The sequence below is a fragment of the Theobroma cacao genome, chromosome 8, assembly GCF_000208745.1.
Source record: "Theobroma cacao cultivar B97-61/B2 chromosome 8, Criollo_cocoa_genome_V2, whole genome shotgun sequence".
NCBI classification, from domain to species: domain Eukaryota; kingdom Viridiplantae; phylum Streptophyta; class Magnoliopsida; order Malvales; family Malvaceae; genus Theobroma; species Theobroma cacao.
The window spans coordinates 912,654-929,101 of NC_030857.1; the positions used below are offsets into that span (position 1 = coordinate 912,654).

Consider the following 16,448-nt stretch of genomic DNA (forward strand, 5'->3'; position numbering starts at 1 on the left):
TGTTGTGTTCACATTAATTCTAGATTCTTTTGTATACTGTCTTCTTTTTTTTATGTATATTTCAATAAAGGGTCCACACTATGGTCCTACATCCTTTTCCCGCAACTCTCAAAATGCTCTTCTCCATTTCACTCAATTAGGAATGCTTTGCATTTTCTTAAAGATTAGAGTTGCTCTCCCATGGTAGAATCAAGTAAATGAAATGAGAGATATTAATTCTATAATGTTTAAGATTCGGAACACACGATCTTACCATTTGAATCAACTTAGCATTAATCGATACGTAATTTCTTAATATCGTTATGAATAAACTTAGATTTATATGATAATTGTCAATAATGGGTTGTAGGTGAGCTTCTTTTTGTTCTGTTCAAGTACCATGAGGTCACCATATCATCATCATTTCATGTTGTTCTTTCTCATTCTTTATACCTTCACAAGATGTAATTAATTGTCTAAAACCAGTGGACATGTATTTTGATTGAAGTTTAAGCCAAAAGAAAGAAAGAAAGCATCCTTTTGGCTTTTGCCATTCGAAGGGAGAATGAAAACGAGGGTGCTTTCTTTTATGCTCTCTCTGTCTCTGCCTATCTCAACAGCGACCATACAGGGAGAAAAAAGAAGGTAAAGCATATCGAAAGAGTGAACTCTTAGATATGGTCGACAATCGCAGTCCTGGAAAAGCATGGTCGAGCAACCAGAACAATCATGCTTTGTGACCAAGGTATGCTTCCCTTCTACAATGTATCGCCTATACCTTCCATAAAAGAAATCGAAATCTGTTTCATGTCCTTGAATGAAGCAAGTTACATGGTAGGAACTAGGGAACTTTCATATGCAAGAAACCCCAAAATTATGGGGTACTTAAAGTCAGTAAAACACGCTAATTATGTTCAAAAACATGTCTTAAAACACTCAGAAGAGATAATAGAATCAACCCTGTCGGAAACAACCATGCAAGAGACATACAGTAAGGAAACTCCTTTTGTTTGTTGTGGCGTATACACTGTGAATGAAGTTTTTAATCATTTACAGTGATCTTGGTTGATTCTTATGCTCTCTAGAGAGATTTGGAGAGGGATATAGGACCCACCATTGAAAAGCAAGTTGGCGAAAATGGATCTACTATTTGACCTTAAAAGCTATATATGATCAGCTATCATGCACTAATGGAGAAACATTGAAAATTTTACTGTTAGATTAGATCCTTTTGGAAGGATTTGTCTGAGCTTTTTGGTGATTTCAACTTGATTGCAGGGATGGGTAATTTCCTGTCACCCAACTTTACATAAATGTATAGAATTTAAACAAAGGAATGGAAGTGGTGAAGTTGGGGAAGTAGAGAGAGAGTACTTCCCCACCCATATCCTAGCCATCAACACTAATCAATAACCATCATCAAACCCATCCCTGTGGCATACCCCAGCAATGGGGATACATGTAACAAGCAGAAGCAGGGGCAAGGCAAAGATCCCTGTGAGGAACAATGTCAACAACCAACTGACCAAAAACACTAAAACAGAAGAATTTGAAGATGGAGATCAGCTCGGGGCTTACCCCCTACAACGTAAGCTTGGTAACAGTTGCTGCAGATGCCAAGGTCACTGACAGTTCCCCAATGCATCATTTTGGTCATAAAAGTCGGCTTAAACGAGCTGCACATGCCTCAACCCTTTTTTGTCCATATGCATCTAAGTCATCCCAGTAACACCTAGTACATGTACGTCGGTTGTTCTGTTCAGTACAATTAGGGGGAACGGACTGAACATTGGGGGGTCAAAGCGTTTGAAGAATTGAAAAATTAATGATTTTAGAGTTGAAGTTTGCGTGTTCCTCGTTTTGATTTCATCTGGTAAGGTAAATATAAAAATTCTTTGCCCTGCAAGATCAAACAAGTTGACAGAATGGAAATGGTATCCTTGAAAACCAGAGACTTTCATGCACTTACCAAGAAGCTTCTTCAATTCCTCCCCTTTTTGTTGTTTTGTTCATCATGTACCTGAAGCATTACACAGCAAGCCAAAATTTGCATTGTCTTCTACTTCTGTACAATAATATCTATATATATATTTTTAATATCCGACGACTTTTTTATTTAAATGAAATCACGTTTACCGACAAATCAATGTATAAACAAAAAAATTGATCAAATTTACGTAACGGTAATACTTGAATTTGAGATTTCAAACAATACATGATGATTTTAGTAATTTTTTTGTCATTTTGTTTAGTATTTTTTTTTTTTGAAAATGAGTGATATAAATACCCTAAATTATTTATCTTTTGCATAAATAGATAGATAGGATGGTGGTGGAAGAGTCCACTAAAATTAAACATGCCATGTCGCTTCTCTAAAAAGGCAAAGGGTTAAGCTAGCTATCTCGAAATCGTAGGCCACAGGCTTATCCATCGCAGCCGCAACTTGCACCGAAAAAAGAAAAGTGCTCGATGTTTAAGTCACAGAACCAGACACTCTGATATAAAAGAAAGTGATATGGTCATTTATACATGAAAAAAGACTGAACCACACCCAGACCAGCCCCGCCTGACGCCATGGACAGCTCGTAACACACAACATTACTGGTCCTTTTCGTGCCATGTGCACCTTCAAGGAAATGAGCATTTTTTGCAAGATGGAAGATATGGCCAACACACGTCTTATCTATAAACAACACAAGTCTCATTTCAAAATCACAAAACCAAGATCTTAGACTCCTTCAAATGCAATTACATGCTTAAGAAACATAAGGGCCAAGATCATTTTGTTACAAACCTATGATTAAGAAACATAAGGTCAAACTAATTCTACATCATATGCATTGGTCTGAAAATTGTATAAGAAACATCAGTTTACTATGTTAACTATGTATAAGTATACAGCCTGTATTTGAAACGATTCAAACCCGAACTTGTCCGGTTGTCACCTCTAATTTAGCAGTTGAGCCTCCAAGTAATTTCACAAATTAACCGCTCCTGGTACTTAGAGGGAAAATGAAATTACCTGACATGAGACCAAGGCTTTCAAATTTGCACGATCAGCAGTCCCAACACTCCAGGCCGGGCAAGCAACCCATGTGCTTAAAGCGTAGTCTTTAGATCCAAGGGGCCACAATCAACAAGAAAATCTGTAAACTGGTGGATCAGATGACTCTAGGAGGCAGAACAAATGGAGCCATGTTAGGACCACACGTCATACAAGAAGACATATGAAAACAATTCGAGCCCATAAGTACCCTGGACAAAAAGTCCCACTTCCAAGTAGAATCACTGTCTATGCCGTACAGCAAAATCATGTGACGGCTGTCTGAAAGTAGTTTTAAGGATAAACCAACACCAGACTCCACAATCATGTTGCAACAAAACCAACTTGAACAAAAATCTCTAGGTGCATGTGCGAACACAGGAGGATGCACAAAAAGAAGGTTGTTTCCTCTTCGAAATGGTAGGGTTCTAACGGGTGAGTGCTGACAATAACAGGGAAATGCCTACAACAACATCGGGTACAATATAACTACTTATTGTAACTTTTGATATAGTTCTATGGGGCAGCTGCCCTCAGTAAGACAGTAACTTTTATTGATATAGATGCAAAAAGGAGCTACCCAGCTCAACAATGTCAGCACAATGAACACTAGTATTCTACATTTGCCATTAAAATAGCTGAGCTTTAAAAATAGACAATGAGAGCCACAAGCTCAATTAACCAAGCAAAACAAGACAATCAATGTCATATCTATCTTTCAAATTGATATTCATAGTCCATGCAGTAGAATCACAACCTGGGTTCCAGACTCGAGCCAATACCATGATCTATAATAACTACAAGGATGGAAACATTTAGTTCCTTACTTACATAAACAGCTAAACAAGCATGTATAATTCTGTCATAGAAATTAACAGAAAGGGGCAATTTTTATTATCTCTGACTAAATAAAAACCCTTTGTTCATAAAGTCTCAAATGAGAGGGGAAAGGGCAGTGTCAACAGAACTTCGAGCACGGTTATGGCAAATGCATATAATAAAGCTTTAATTACAGAGAGAAGCAACGCCATCTAATCCTCTCTCAGCTATCCCCTCCCATAGACTCAAGAAATAACCAGTAACCATGAAAGATAGAACGGCAAAGCGTAATGTATTAAGATTGCAAGAAGTTCTAAAAATTGTAATTTACAAAATGGCTGGGCACATGAAATAGTACTGCATTTTATGTTCGCTAAATACTTGAAGACATGAGCTTCCACAATGATAAGTTCACTGAAAATGTTATAATAAAACGCAAAGAGGCAAAGAAGAGAGAAAAAGCCAAACTTGTGAACTATAGAGTATACAATATAGCAGCTGCTACAACACAAAGATGCATTTCAATGATACAGTAGATAAAAAGATCTTGCACTGCTTAAATACTGAAACATATAAGCTGCATTCCACATGTACCCGCAACCATTAAATGAGCAAAAATAAATATTGAAAGCACTATATAAACAATTCCTCACTCACAAAAAAGAAAAGAAAATAAAAGGAAAGAAAATGCATTGTTAGATTTATACAAGACATGGGGTTGACACTCCTAACATAAGTTAGAGATTTAGGCTCTGATAGCAGATTTGATCTATTGATAAATCATTGCAAAGATAACACAAACAATGATAAACAGAAACAGCATTTTCAGGTAATGATCCTGCTGGCCTTGAGCAGTACGATGATGATGATGATGATGGTGATGATGATATCCATGAGCATGGCCACCATGATATGAATTTGAAAACCCGTATGGATACCCAGCAGCTGCACCAAACATTGCCGCATCAGGAAACCCATGCACCTGAAGGTTAAACAATGATGGGATAAGACCACCAAAGGCTGCAGACAGTGTGAAATTCCCAAATCTAGCAGTTGCCATTGGTGCAAAACCTCCCAACCCTCCCATGAATCCCAATCCATTTTGGGGAAACTGATTTGGTTCAGGCGGAGGAGCCGTTTCAGGTCTTTGCCCAGCTGGACGATTCGGAATGTTGACACCCGGGATGGATTTAGACCTAGGATCACTCGATGATTTTCCCCTTCCATACAAGGGGACCAGCTTTTCTTCCTCAATAAGCGCCTTACACACAGGACATTCATGAGAACGGGAATGAATGTTAAGCCATTTGTAAAGGCAAGGCCAGCAGAAAAGATGACCGCATAAAGTCACAATGGGGTCTTGAGCTAAGTCAAAGCAGATATTGCACTCAAAATTACCAGCATCACCGTTAGCATTGTTGCTAGAGCAAGATGGACTTTGGGGCGACCGGCTCGCTGATTCCCCAAACCCACCTGCCATTTCTTAGACTTCCAAAACTCAGATTCCTATAAAATTAAAATGGAACCAAAATAAATCCTGAAACTAACAACTACCACTATATATTTAAAAATTCAATTCAATGAAAGAACAAAAGCTATAAAATAACAAAATCAAAGCAATTCATATGAACATCAAACCCTGTTAAATTCACTTGATTTCGAGAAATTAAACAATCTCAAAGATTCAAATCCCAACCATCAGATCTCTTATGAAAATCAGCATCACCAATTACAAAAACACGATTCATAACAACTAATCAACAAGAAATATTCGAATTTTGCCATCGGGATTCAACGATAACATAAACAAATGACGAAAAATTTAAAAAAAAAATCGGAAAAAAAAAAGAGGAGAAATGGGAAATTGCTGACCTTCAAAGAGACAGAGGAGATAGAAGGACCGATCGATTGGCCAATCGACCGATCCAAAAACGTAAAAGATAAAGAGGCAAAAAGAAACTCCTTTGTTTGGAAATAAAATTATTCTTGACGCGGTTCCAGCCTAGAGAACATTTCCACACTATTCCTGTTGCTGTTGAGGGAATCTTCTTCCGTTAAGGGATAGGAAATGGGGTACCCTCAACGTGGCGCCAATCTAGTGGTTGGTTTCCCTTGACTCGTTGACCGGTCGATGAGATCGCGCGTGTTCTTTGTACCGGCGGTTAACGGCGTTTGAATGCGATTGCTTGAAAGGTCCGCGTTGATTAAACTACACCGTCGCATTGACTCTCGGATTTAAGTTTTATTTAATCTCTAGAAAAAACAAAAGGCCTTTTCCTTTATAAATTTGGCGAGTCACGGACGGACTAGTCTCCTTGTCGCAACCGATAGTGGGCCCAATGTCTTTGAGGTGCAAAGCCCATTTTACTAATTTAAAAATGGCTGAGGCTTTTTTGTTGGTAACGTATCTTTGTTTTTTATTCAAGGCATGATGATTTATTCAATTAAAATTTTCAATTTCTTTATATTCAAAACATCTAAATAAATCCTTAATTGTGACGGAAATTAAATCGCTATTATATCTAATATTAATTAATATTTTTCTACTTACATAACATATGACTTAAAGAGTTGATATATGTACCATATCCAATATATATAATCACATCAAAAACATCTGTTATGTGAATAAAAAATTAAATAATTATTAATATTAAATTTAATGACCATTAAATTTTTATTAAATTTAAAGGGTATGTTTAAACTTGAATCAAAATCTGGTATCAAAATGTACGAAGCAAATTAATTGGAATGCAAAATTCTAATCAAAATAAGCAAAACGTGTGAACTTTGATGTATGATAGAGAAATGCACTATCAATATACCTATATATGATGAATTTAAATTAATGGGATGTCAGTTTCAATGTAATAACAGAGAAGAAAAACAGAACAAGGATCCCAGCAGCTACGTAATTGGTGTAGACAATTCGATTATAATGGGGGAAAAGCGGGCCAAAATTTATTGGGCATTTAACATTGGTGGACATCCTTCTTGATGATAAGGCTGACATTCTAGACGTGTTCATATGCAATACTTAATTGCCTAAGTAATTAGGATACAATTTCTCGTTAGTATTATATTATTTTCCAATAAAAATGACAAAGTAAAGATGTGGGTCGACTAAGAAATTATGGGTGTTTGTGGTAGATTATGTAACAGGGTTCACACTTTTAACTTTCAAAACATATTTATTATATGAAGAAAAATTTTTATTTATAAATTCAAGAAACATTTCATCATTTTTTAATGTGAGACTTATGATATTCTCTCATACTCAATTATACAATTATTGTATGGATCATTTTATCCATATAATAGGCAGATCTACTTTAATTCAAGTCTCTCTCAATATTGATATTTTTAAATAAGTTTTGATACTACTTATTGTCTGTCTTAATTTTATTTTAAGATATATATATTAAGTAAAAGAAGATTTTTATTTATAAATTTAAAACTTATTTCATATCTTTTTGAAAGAAGATTGCACACCTCTAAAATAAACTGAACCAAACCAAGGGAGACAAACATAACAACACTTAATTAAAGACATAATGTGAAAACCTTAACTTTAGAATGCGAAGACATTGCTCTGCCTTAATCGGCATGGTATAATAAATTCATTGTCCTAGTCTTCTAGAATTTTATTTCTTTCGGATTTCCAAGGAAACATCAAAATCAAAGAAACCATGCCAAACCCTACCATAGTCTTCCCTAACCTTCAACAATCAAAAGAATGATGCGTTACATTATGAAGATCACAACTAAAACCACGTTAATCATATTTTAGATTGCTATATTTAAATATATATATATATATATATATATATATATATATATAAGTGACAACGTGGATGAATTGATAAGGATTTAACCATAGAAAATATATTTCCAAGCTTTCTAAGATTTTAATATTCAACCTACACAATAAATTCAAGTCATGTGCTGGAATAGCTTATGCGATTGTCAAAAGAAGTTAGCTAATCTTTAAAGAAGATAGGATTATCCAAGAAATTATCATATTCAATTACTCTTCATTTTCCTATCTTCAATAACCCAAACAAATATGATATGCTATGCTTGACAGTTCAAATTATTACTATTACTATCAACTTTTTTTATGTTATAATAACAAAATCCTTCCAAAATCAGCTTTGTTGTGGTATTTTTAGCAGGGTCAGTTTGCTTAGCCTGAATTAACATATCCCAGAAAAGGACAAGGAAGTCGGCAATGCCCAATGTGGAAGAGGTTCCTTAGCCCTTGACCCCGCGACCGCGGTTGGTCTGACGAATGGGGCCCGCGCCACCTAATATTTTCCCTTTTTTTTTTCTTTGAAGGGAAAAAAAAAAGGAATATTGGAACCGGGAAAAGGATTCCTCCGCTGACCTCAAAACTAACAATCTCCAAGCTCTGTCTGTCTCCTCAAAGGTACAAATAGGCCGCGCCGTCCTTCTTTTTTTCTTCGTCATTTGCCATTTCTTAATCCTGCTCCCAACTATAACAAGTTTCTCTCTTTTATTTTCCCTTCCGATTCTGACTTCCCAAACAGAAATTTGTAGCCTTTTGTAATTCCAGATACAATTTTGGGTTTTGGGAGTTGATGTGAAATAAAATCGGGGCATGATGCAATCCGTGAAACACTGGCTATCAGAGCATCCGTCGATCGTGAACTTCCGGTGGAGCCACACCCAATCGTTCGGCTCCACGTGGTCCTTCCTCTTCTCCTCCATCGCAGTCTACGTCGTCGCAGCTACGACCCTCCACACCTTCCTCTCTCTCGTACTCCCCAAACGCCGACGGGTCCCGCTCGGGCCAATCCCAGCCATCCACAGCCTCTGCGTGTCCTTAATCTCCGCCGTTATTTTCGTCGGCATTTTGCTCTCCGCGGCAGCCGAGATTCGTGACACGCGCTGGTTCTGGCACCGCACCAAAACCATCACCACCCCATTCCAATGGCTCCTCTGCTTCCCGCTTGGAACGCGCCCTTCGGGGCGCGTGTTCTTCTGGTCCTACGTTTTTTACCTCACCCGTTTCCTTCACCTTTTCCGGACATTCTTCACCATTCTCCGCCACCGCAAATTAACATTCTTTCACCTCTTTAACCAATCAATTCTTCTGTGCATGTCTTTCCTGTGGCTCGAGTTCTCTCAATCGTTTCAAGTCCTAGCCATTCTGTTGGCTACTCTCTTATACTCCGTGGTCTACGGGTACCGATTCTGGACCGCGATTGGGCTGCCCAGCGCTTGCTTCCCTTTCGTGGTGAATTGCCAGGTGGTGCTTCTGGGGTGCAACTTGCTCTGCCATTTTGGGGTTCTTTTCCTGCATTTTCTGAAAGGTGGATGCAATGGAATGGGAGCTTGGGGATTCAACTCTGTACTCAACGGCGTAATTCTTTGGCTGTTCCTGAATTTCTACGTTAAGCGGCATTTGAGAAAGAGAAATGTCGATGATGTCAGTGGACATGGTGGTTCTTCTTCCGGTCGTTCCTGTGGTAGCTCGGAAATAAAGAGTGAATGACTTCTACACCCAATTTTTTTTTCTTTTAATAATTTTGTTCTATAGTTAGGGAAATCAATAGGTAAACATTTTCATTTTTATTTCAATATCTTGCATCCGATCTGTAAAGTGCGTGAGTGTATAAATCGACAAGTTGTTCATAAAAAGAATGAATAAGAATTAGGATAATTAAATACTATTTTTCCTGATTAATTGTTTCTTCATTTGTAAGTAAACTTGTAGATTTTAATAATAGCTGGCATTCCCTAAATAGCATAAGAAAATGAGTTACTACTAATTAAATATTGTATAAAAAAACATATTTTAATTAACTAAATGTTAACGTCACAAAAAATGTTTCAAATCTCGTATGAATAAATAGAAGATTTTAAAATATTTATAAATATAAGTATTACACGTTTTATTAGATTAATCTTTTCAAGAGAAAATAATGATCTTATTACAATATAATATTAGACTTGACACATACTAAGCACTTTTGCACGAGAGGCATGTTGAGTCATTAATGGTGGTAAAGACGTTATCGGATTTTTCTATCTGTTAGCCTTTTGTAAAGTGAATAATGGTCTAGTTTAGCAATTTTTTGTTTTTCTATATGTTAATAGTTACTGATATTATTTTCTTTTTGAACGTTAAAAGTAAAGTTATTACTACTATATAGTTGGGTATAAAAATAAAACAAAAATATAAATAATTCATTTATTTGAACCATTTTGTTTAAATTAGGATTACGTTATATCTACTTATTTAATCCTAATCAAGTAGATAATTTTAATTTGTAATATATCTTTTTTAAAAAAAAAAGAAAATAGTAATTGATAATTAATGAGAAATTAACAAGTGTGTCAGCAATGATCTCACCATATCCCCCAATCTGTTTCTTTTGGAGAAAATGACGTTTGTATCTAGAAGCGAAAAACACGTGACTTGAAACTGAAGGTTTCTTCTCTCTAACACGTGAGCTCTAAAAATGTAAAGTTAGTGTTAAAGAGTTTTAATCCAACTGGGGCTCCCCCCGGGTTTACCAGCGGGGTTTGCTAAGTCAGTAGTCAAGATCAGGACAGGGGAATGTGAACTTCTTCGACCACCACCCCAAAAGGAAAGGGTTTTAGTTTCGAAAATATTAACCACTGAAAATTCTCCTTCCTCTGTAGATATGTTTTGTTTTTTCCTAGGCTGTCGATTACAAGTAGGCTTCTCTGCCACATACACCGGATTCTCATTTAAAACCCACAATACAACATCACATCCCTATCATTTATGAATCATTACACCAATTTCTTCACATTTAATTCTAGATCTTTTGTCCCATGCTTTTAATATCTTTCTATAAAGTCAATAAGATAAAGATGTCTTACATTTATGTTTATAAATATTTTTTTTTTGCATTTAATAAGTATTTTTTGTGTTAAAAATGTAAACAAGTGACATGTATTAACTTTTTTTTAATGAGTGTAATACACTATTTTTACTAAATTCAACAGAGAGCAAATGCATCCCTTATATTTTTACCTTAAGGCTTAAGCCAGTGCAACCTTTCCCATTTAAAATATATATTTATTTAAATATATTTCTATGAATATCACTTTAATAAGTTTTTATAGATACGGTTTAATATTTTCTACTTTTTTTTAATAAAAATACGAATATGGGTTATAAATTTAGTGGGCCAGGCAATTAAATGGGTGTAGTGGTTTTATGAATCAGAGAAGAAGTCCACGTCGGAAAAGAATGCTTGATTGAACCGGAAGGATCTTTGGAAGAAGGAATGTTGCGTAACAATCGATGACGGCTTTGGAACTCCCACCAATACCAAAATCCTGCTTTTCCACCAATTCTTTATGAGTTTCATTATGTTCCAAGTAGGCCGGGAGTCATTAAACAAAAATAATATTCGATAATTAGATCGAATAATAAAATTAATAATAATTATTATTATTACGTAAATGACTAAATATAAACAAAAAAAAATCACGAAGAGTGGATGAAATCGATATTATTATCAACCTTAGAATTATCTAAAAAAAAAAAGAAAATGCAAACAAAAATTATCTAATTAGCAAAGTAGTTAGATATCTAAAAACGGGTGTCACTCATCATCGTGTCCCCAAACGTAGGACGGGCCACAAGTCAAAGCCACCCTGTCAAGAAATTTTGCCTGATTTGAGCCCCGAAAGGAAAAGACGACGTCGTCACCTGACGGTCCTCTGAATTGTAGTGAGCCAACCTTTCCTCGCTTCTTAAGATTAGATTAAGACGACTCCTCTACCAATTCTTTTTAATTCGCCAATCCCCCGTTCCTTTGACCATTTACTTTTCTTTTCCTTTTCTTTTCCATTCTCAAATCTGGAAAATAATTGCCCTTCATTCTCGTTCCGCTTCTTCCTTTTCGCGACACGAGGTACTATTAAATTAATTAATGTTTTTTTCTTTTATTATTATTAATTTTCTTTTTTTTGTTTCATGTTTTATTGGCATCCATTCATTCATTAAGAACTCTGTTTTTTTTTTATTTGATTAGATTTTTCATATTTTCTTAGGATTGGATTTCTCCTTTTTTCTCTGTAGAATCTTGTGTTGGTTTGTCTACTTTTTACTGTAAATGGACAAATTTATAATAAATACAATTAATATACCGTGCCAAGAAATGAAGCGTAATAAATATCTGCAGACTGCATTCAATTTTGAGTTGATATCTGCGTTTATTTTTATGGTTTGTTTGTTTTTTTTTCTGACTGCTAATGTTTGCAGTTATGTGAAGGAATGATTACTGGATCCATGGTTGCGTATTTCTCCTTTGTCATGGATTAGGAAATGAAAGAAAGAAAGAATTCTACTTAATCAGAACTAATTAGATTTGACAGAATATGAACCTTCTTACTGCTAATTGCTAATGCCATGACTTGTTAGGAGAATCATATAGTAATTAAAGCAATGAATGTGTTGCTGGCCAAGATATTTTTGAACATTTTCACCAGAAATCAGTTTGATTTTAGCCTTTCCGGTTACTGCTGTATGTATGTATGTACCAGTCTTCACCATTGTAGTTGAGCACCCATCCCCAGTAGTGCACCTTTCTGGCTGTAACTTTGGGAGGATTATCAGCAGTGCCAAGCTGTCAGTCAATTCAAAATGTACATGCTTGCAGCTTGTAATGTTATTGAAAAAGCAGTAATTCCTTTGAGGATGTGAGTTACCTATCAATCTTATGTAATCGTTTCCCTAGATGCTTGATTTCTCTGAAGACTAATCGACTGGTATGATGTGTTTGTTGCATGTTTTCCTTTTCTTTTTGAAGTAGGTTTGGCATTTTGTTCTTTGGAATTGTCATGGATTTGCATTTCACTTCCTATTAGTTTTTTGCTATGCTCTTGAACTCTAGGAACAACTTTAAGTGACTCTGAGGCCATTATTGCAGCTGTCTGTCTATAGGAGGGTGAGTCTTTGGACGGCTGCCAGGACAAGATGGAAGTTTGCAGGCCCCTCAAACCTGATGATAAATTAAAGCACCGCCCTTTGACTCCTTTTAGGTTTTTAAGGGGTCTGATATGTTTAGTGGTGTTTCTCTTGACTGCTTTTATGTTTCTAGCGTATTTAGGACCTGGGGCTGTCCTATTGCGATTTTTCAGCCTACACTACTGTAGGAAGGCAACATCCTTCTTCTTTGGCCTATGGCTAGCTTTGTGGCCCTTTCTTTTTGAAAAAATAAACAGGACTAAAGTGGTTTTCTCTGGGGATAATGCTCCACAGAAGGAACGTGTTTTACTTATTGTCAATCACAGGACTGAAGTTGATTGGATGTACCTCTGGGATCTTGCAATGCGAAAGGGCTGCCTGGGCTACATCAAATATATTCTTAAGAGCAGCCTGATGAAACTACCTGTCCTTGGTTGGGGATTTCACATCTTGGAGTTCATTTCAGTAGATAGGAAGTGGGAAACTGATGAAAATGTCCTGCGCCAAATGCTTTCAACCTTTAAGAATCCTCGAGATCCTTTATGGCTTGCTCTTTTCCCTGAAGGAACCGATTTTACGTACTCTTCAGTATTCCTTTAATCTTCTATACTCACATTGACACTTTTATAGCTAAACCCAAATATTCAAAAGATGATATTCTACTAAATATCTTATTAAACAAAGCTTATGATTTGTTCTGTGTTGCAGTTGCAGAACTTTCTATTAAATAGAGCTATTTTAGGTTCCATTGGTGCAAATACATGTCTTCAAAATGTTGTTTTGCATCTTGTATCACCTTATGTATCATTTTGAACTTACAAAATGATATTTTTGTTAGAAAAAACCAACTACTCTTGATTGATCTATGACAAGTATTAATACTTCGTTTGCCATTTTTTTGCAGCGAAGAAAAATGCAGGAACAGTCAGAAGTTTGCAGCTGAAGTTGGATTGCCTGTGTTGACAAATGTGCTGCTACCGAGAACAAGGGGGTTTTGCCTTTGCTTAGAAACACTTAGGGACTCTTTGGATGCAGGTTCTTCATTTCAAACAAACCTCAATGCTTTAATTTTGCCTGATGCTATCGTACTAACATAGAATTTCACAATGCTGGTGACTACACAGTCCAGGATTAACTCTTGGCACACATTGTGAATATGTTAGATGAGTAATCATGGCTTCTATTGATATAGCTTCTTCTAAAACTTTTACCCTCCTCTATGTTCTGATTTAACTGCAGTTTACGATTTGAGTATTGCATATAAGCACCAATGCCCCTTCTTTCTGGACAATGTTTTTGGTGTGGATCCATCAGAGGTTCACATTCATGTTCGACGTATCCCAGTTAAGGAGATCCCAACATCTAATGCAGAGGCTGCTGCTTGGTTAATTGATACATTCAAGCTCAAGGACCAGTTGCTCTCAGATTTCAAATCTCAGGGACATTTTCCTAACCAAGGAACTCAACAAGAACTTTCTTCTTTGAAGTCCTTATTAAATCTAACAGTGATAATATCCTTGACAGCCATATTCACTTATCTTACCTTTTCTTCCAATTTGTACATGATATATGTAAGCTTAGCTTGTCTATACCTTGCTTACATTACTCATTATAAAATTCGCCCAATGCCAGTTCTAAGCTCTGTAAAACCGCTGTCTTACCCAAAGGGCAAGAGAGATGAATAATTGTTCGTCACAAAAGACATTTAATTTACCAGCGAATAAATTTTTGGCCTTTGAACCTGATTACAATGCCTTGACATCTCTCTGCTGTGCTTTTCATTTTGGTTTTTGTTTCCCAGTGGGGGTCTCCATGGGCCAAGTCCATCGGACAAACGTTCTTAACAAGTCAAATCCGGCACGACCCGACCCATTCCTCAACATAATGGGTTTCACCAGAAATGAATTGGACTGTTGGACTTCGATTCCCGCCCTTCCTTGCCCATGTCCCAGTCCGCTGTACTGGCTTATTTGAGCTAACCTGATCCGATATTGGATCAGCTCAAGAAACTTTGCACCTTTACGTTCTCAGCTGATCCCATGTGATGGTTAAGACACAGGTGAAAAGCTCAACAAGCTATTGTCATATAGATAAAGCCCACATTTGATCTCCTCAAGAAATAAAGGAAGAGCTAAAAGAGAACCAATTATAAGCAGTTGGCTGGTCAATTTGTCATCAAAACTCACTTGAAAAGACAATTAGGAGTCAATTACTGAGTTCTCATCATCAAAATCTGACTAAATGAAACACTTTTGCTGGAATTATTGCTGATCCTTTGCAACCTTATCTTGCGTGTGGCAGGAATAAATAAAATATTTTAATTTTATATCAAATAAGATATTTTAATAGAGTTATAAACATGAACACTACATACTTCACACTCTGTCAGATAACATTTTACGGAAAAAATAATAGTTACATCATGAAGTATCTTCCAAAATTTTGCTACTTTGCGTTACTAAAGGAAACACTAGATAGCTTTTGGGCAGTTAAAAACGAAATAAGCGGTTAGGATTATAGTGCAAAAGAGGCATGGTGAAGGGTGGTTCTTTACTGCTGTCTCCTTGTCGCAAACAAACATGGCTATGTCTGTAAAAAGTGTAGGTTTTGTTTGTTTTACTTGATGTTGGGTTTGTTCAACTAAAAGGGACATAACAACAATCGACTCATCACATAAACAGACAGGGCAAGCTTTGTTTGTTCAGCTGCAAGTTTCCCAGACCAAATCAAAGGAAGAAATTTGAAAGGTTCACTTTGTCACCAAAAATCAAACCTGCACGGAAAGTTTTCCTGTTTGGATAGAAGGAAAAAAAAGAAAAAAGGAACAAAGAGATGAAGTAATAATCCATGAAATAATTGCAGGAAATACCAATGATTAGTCATCGTGATTAGTAGTATATCAAGATGATTAATAACATATAGACATTATCATAAGCTGTTTTCTCCATTGCTTTTCCAATGGCATTACAAATCTACTGTAAACAACAACCTTTCTCTTCTCTTAGCGTGTTGGGTCTTACCTCCATAATAATGAGTGAGTCCCCATGTTGACTATGAACATTTAAAACATCATGGCGGAAATCATGGAAAAAATGGAAAAATTGTTCCAGGGTTGCTCCCAAGTCAATTAATCAATCAAATAGACGGTAACTACTAACCATAGTCGTAAAAGGCGTTGCGGGAACGAATTCGACTCATCACCAAAAACTTACGAAAAAAATAAAATATTTTGTGTGTATCTTTTGTCACAATTTAAAAAAAATCATAAATTTTATAAAATAAAATCGTGTTCAATGAATTAAAATATACAATACCTTATAAATTAATATAGACCATGACAGTTCGAGTATAACTATCGATAGATCATCATCAGTTAAACCAGTTTAATGTCTTGTAAATAGAAAATTACAATGGTTTAAAGGGGAGGAAACGTAGGAAAAAATTAATAGAGTTGATTAATTATGGGGAATGGTGGAAGTTTGGCAACAAGCACGTGGTTATGGTGGTGGTGGAGGTGGGGGTGGGTTAAGTACCTAAGGACGTGTGAGGATCGGAGGTTGTGCTGATGCTTGCCACGTGGGGAGGAAGGGGAGGATCAAATCGCTTGTTGCGTCACGACAGCATGACCTCCAT

At 36.2% G+C, this 16,448-nt stretch overlaps 3 protein-coding genes across 3 annotated transcripts; 2 read left to right on the plus strand and 1 right to left on the minus strand.

Moving 5' to 3' along the window:
* On the minus strand, nucleotides 4,389–6,093 carry LOC18591332 (RING finger protein 5). The gene is made up of 2 exons (XM_018125687.1): nucleotides 5,714–6,093; nucleotides 4,389–5,347 (listed from the first exon to the last, which is right to left on the minus strand). Exon 2 carries the CDS (start codon nucleotides 5,319–5,321, stop codon nucleotides 4,611–4,613), a length of 711 nt encoding a protein of 236 aa, XP_017981176.1. The 5' UTR covers nucleotides 5,322–5,347; nucleotides 5,714–6,093; the 3' UTR covers nucleotides 4,389–4,610.
* On the plus strand, nucleotides 8,135–9,556 carry LOC18591333 (elongation of fatty acids protein 3-like). Its single transcript, XM_007017390.2, has one exon. It carries the CDS (start codon nucleotides 8,463–8,465, stop codon nucleotides 9,357–9,359), a length of 897 nt encoding a protein of 298 aa, XP_007017452.2. The 5' UTR covers nucleotides 8,135–8,462; the 3' UTR covers nucleotides 9,360–9,556.
* On the plus strand, nucleotides 11,461–14,560 carry LOC18591334 (probable 1-acyl-sn-glycerol-3-phosphate acyltransferase 4). The gene is made up of 4 exons (XM_007017391.2): nucleotides 11,461–11,760; nucleotides 12,778–13,393; nucleotides 13,720–13,850; nucleotides 14,055–14,560. The coding sequence occupies exons 2-4, from the start codon at nucleotides 12,825–12,827 to the stop codon at nucleotides 14,498–14,500; spliced, it is 1,146 nt and encodes a 381-aa protein (XP_007017453.1). The 5' UTR covers nucleotides 11,461–11,760; nucleotides 12,778–12,824; the 3' UTR covers nucleotides 14,501–14,560.

Excerpts from the sequence above, each read along its gene's own strand:
- LOC18591332 (XM_018125687.1), bottom strand. The coding sequence starts at position 5,321 with ATGGCAGGTGGGTTTGGGGAATCAGCGAGCCGGTCGCCCCAAAGTCCA.
- LOC18591333 (XM_007017390.2), top strand. The coding sequence starts at position 8,463 with ATGATGCAATCCGTGAAACACTGGCTATCAGAGCATCCGTCGATCGTG.
- LOC18591334 (XM_007017391.2), top strand. The coding sequence starts at position 12,825 with ATGGAAGTTTGCAGGCCCCTCAAACCTGATGATAAATTAAAGCACCGC. Across the intron at positions 13,394-13,719 it reads CCTGAAGGAACCGATTTTAC|CGAAGAAAAATGCAGGAACA; the intron begins GTACTCTTCAGT and ends ATTTTTTTGCAG. Across the intron at positions 13,851-14,054 it reads TAGGGACTCTTTGGATGCAG|TTTACGATTTGAGTATTGCA; the intron begins GTTCTTCATTTC and ends ATTTAACTGCAG.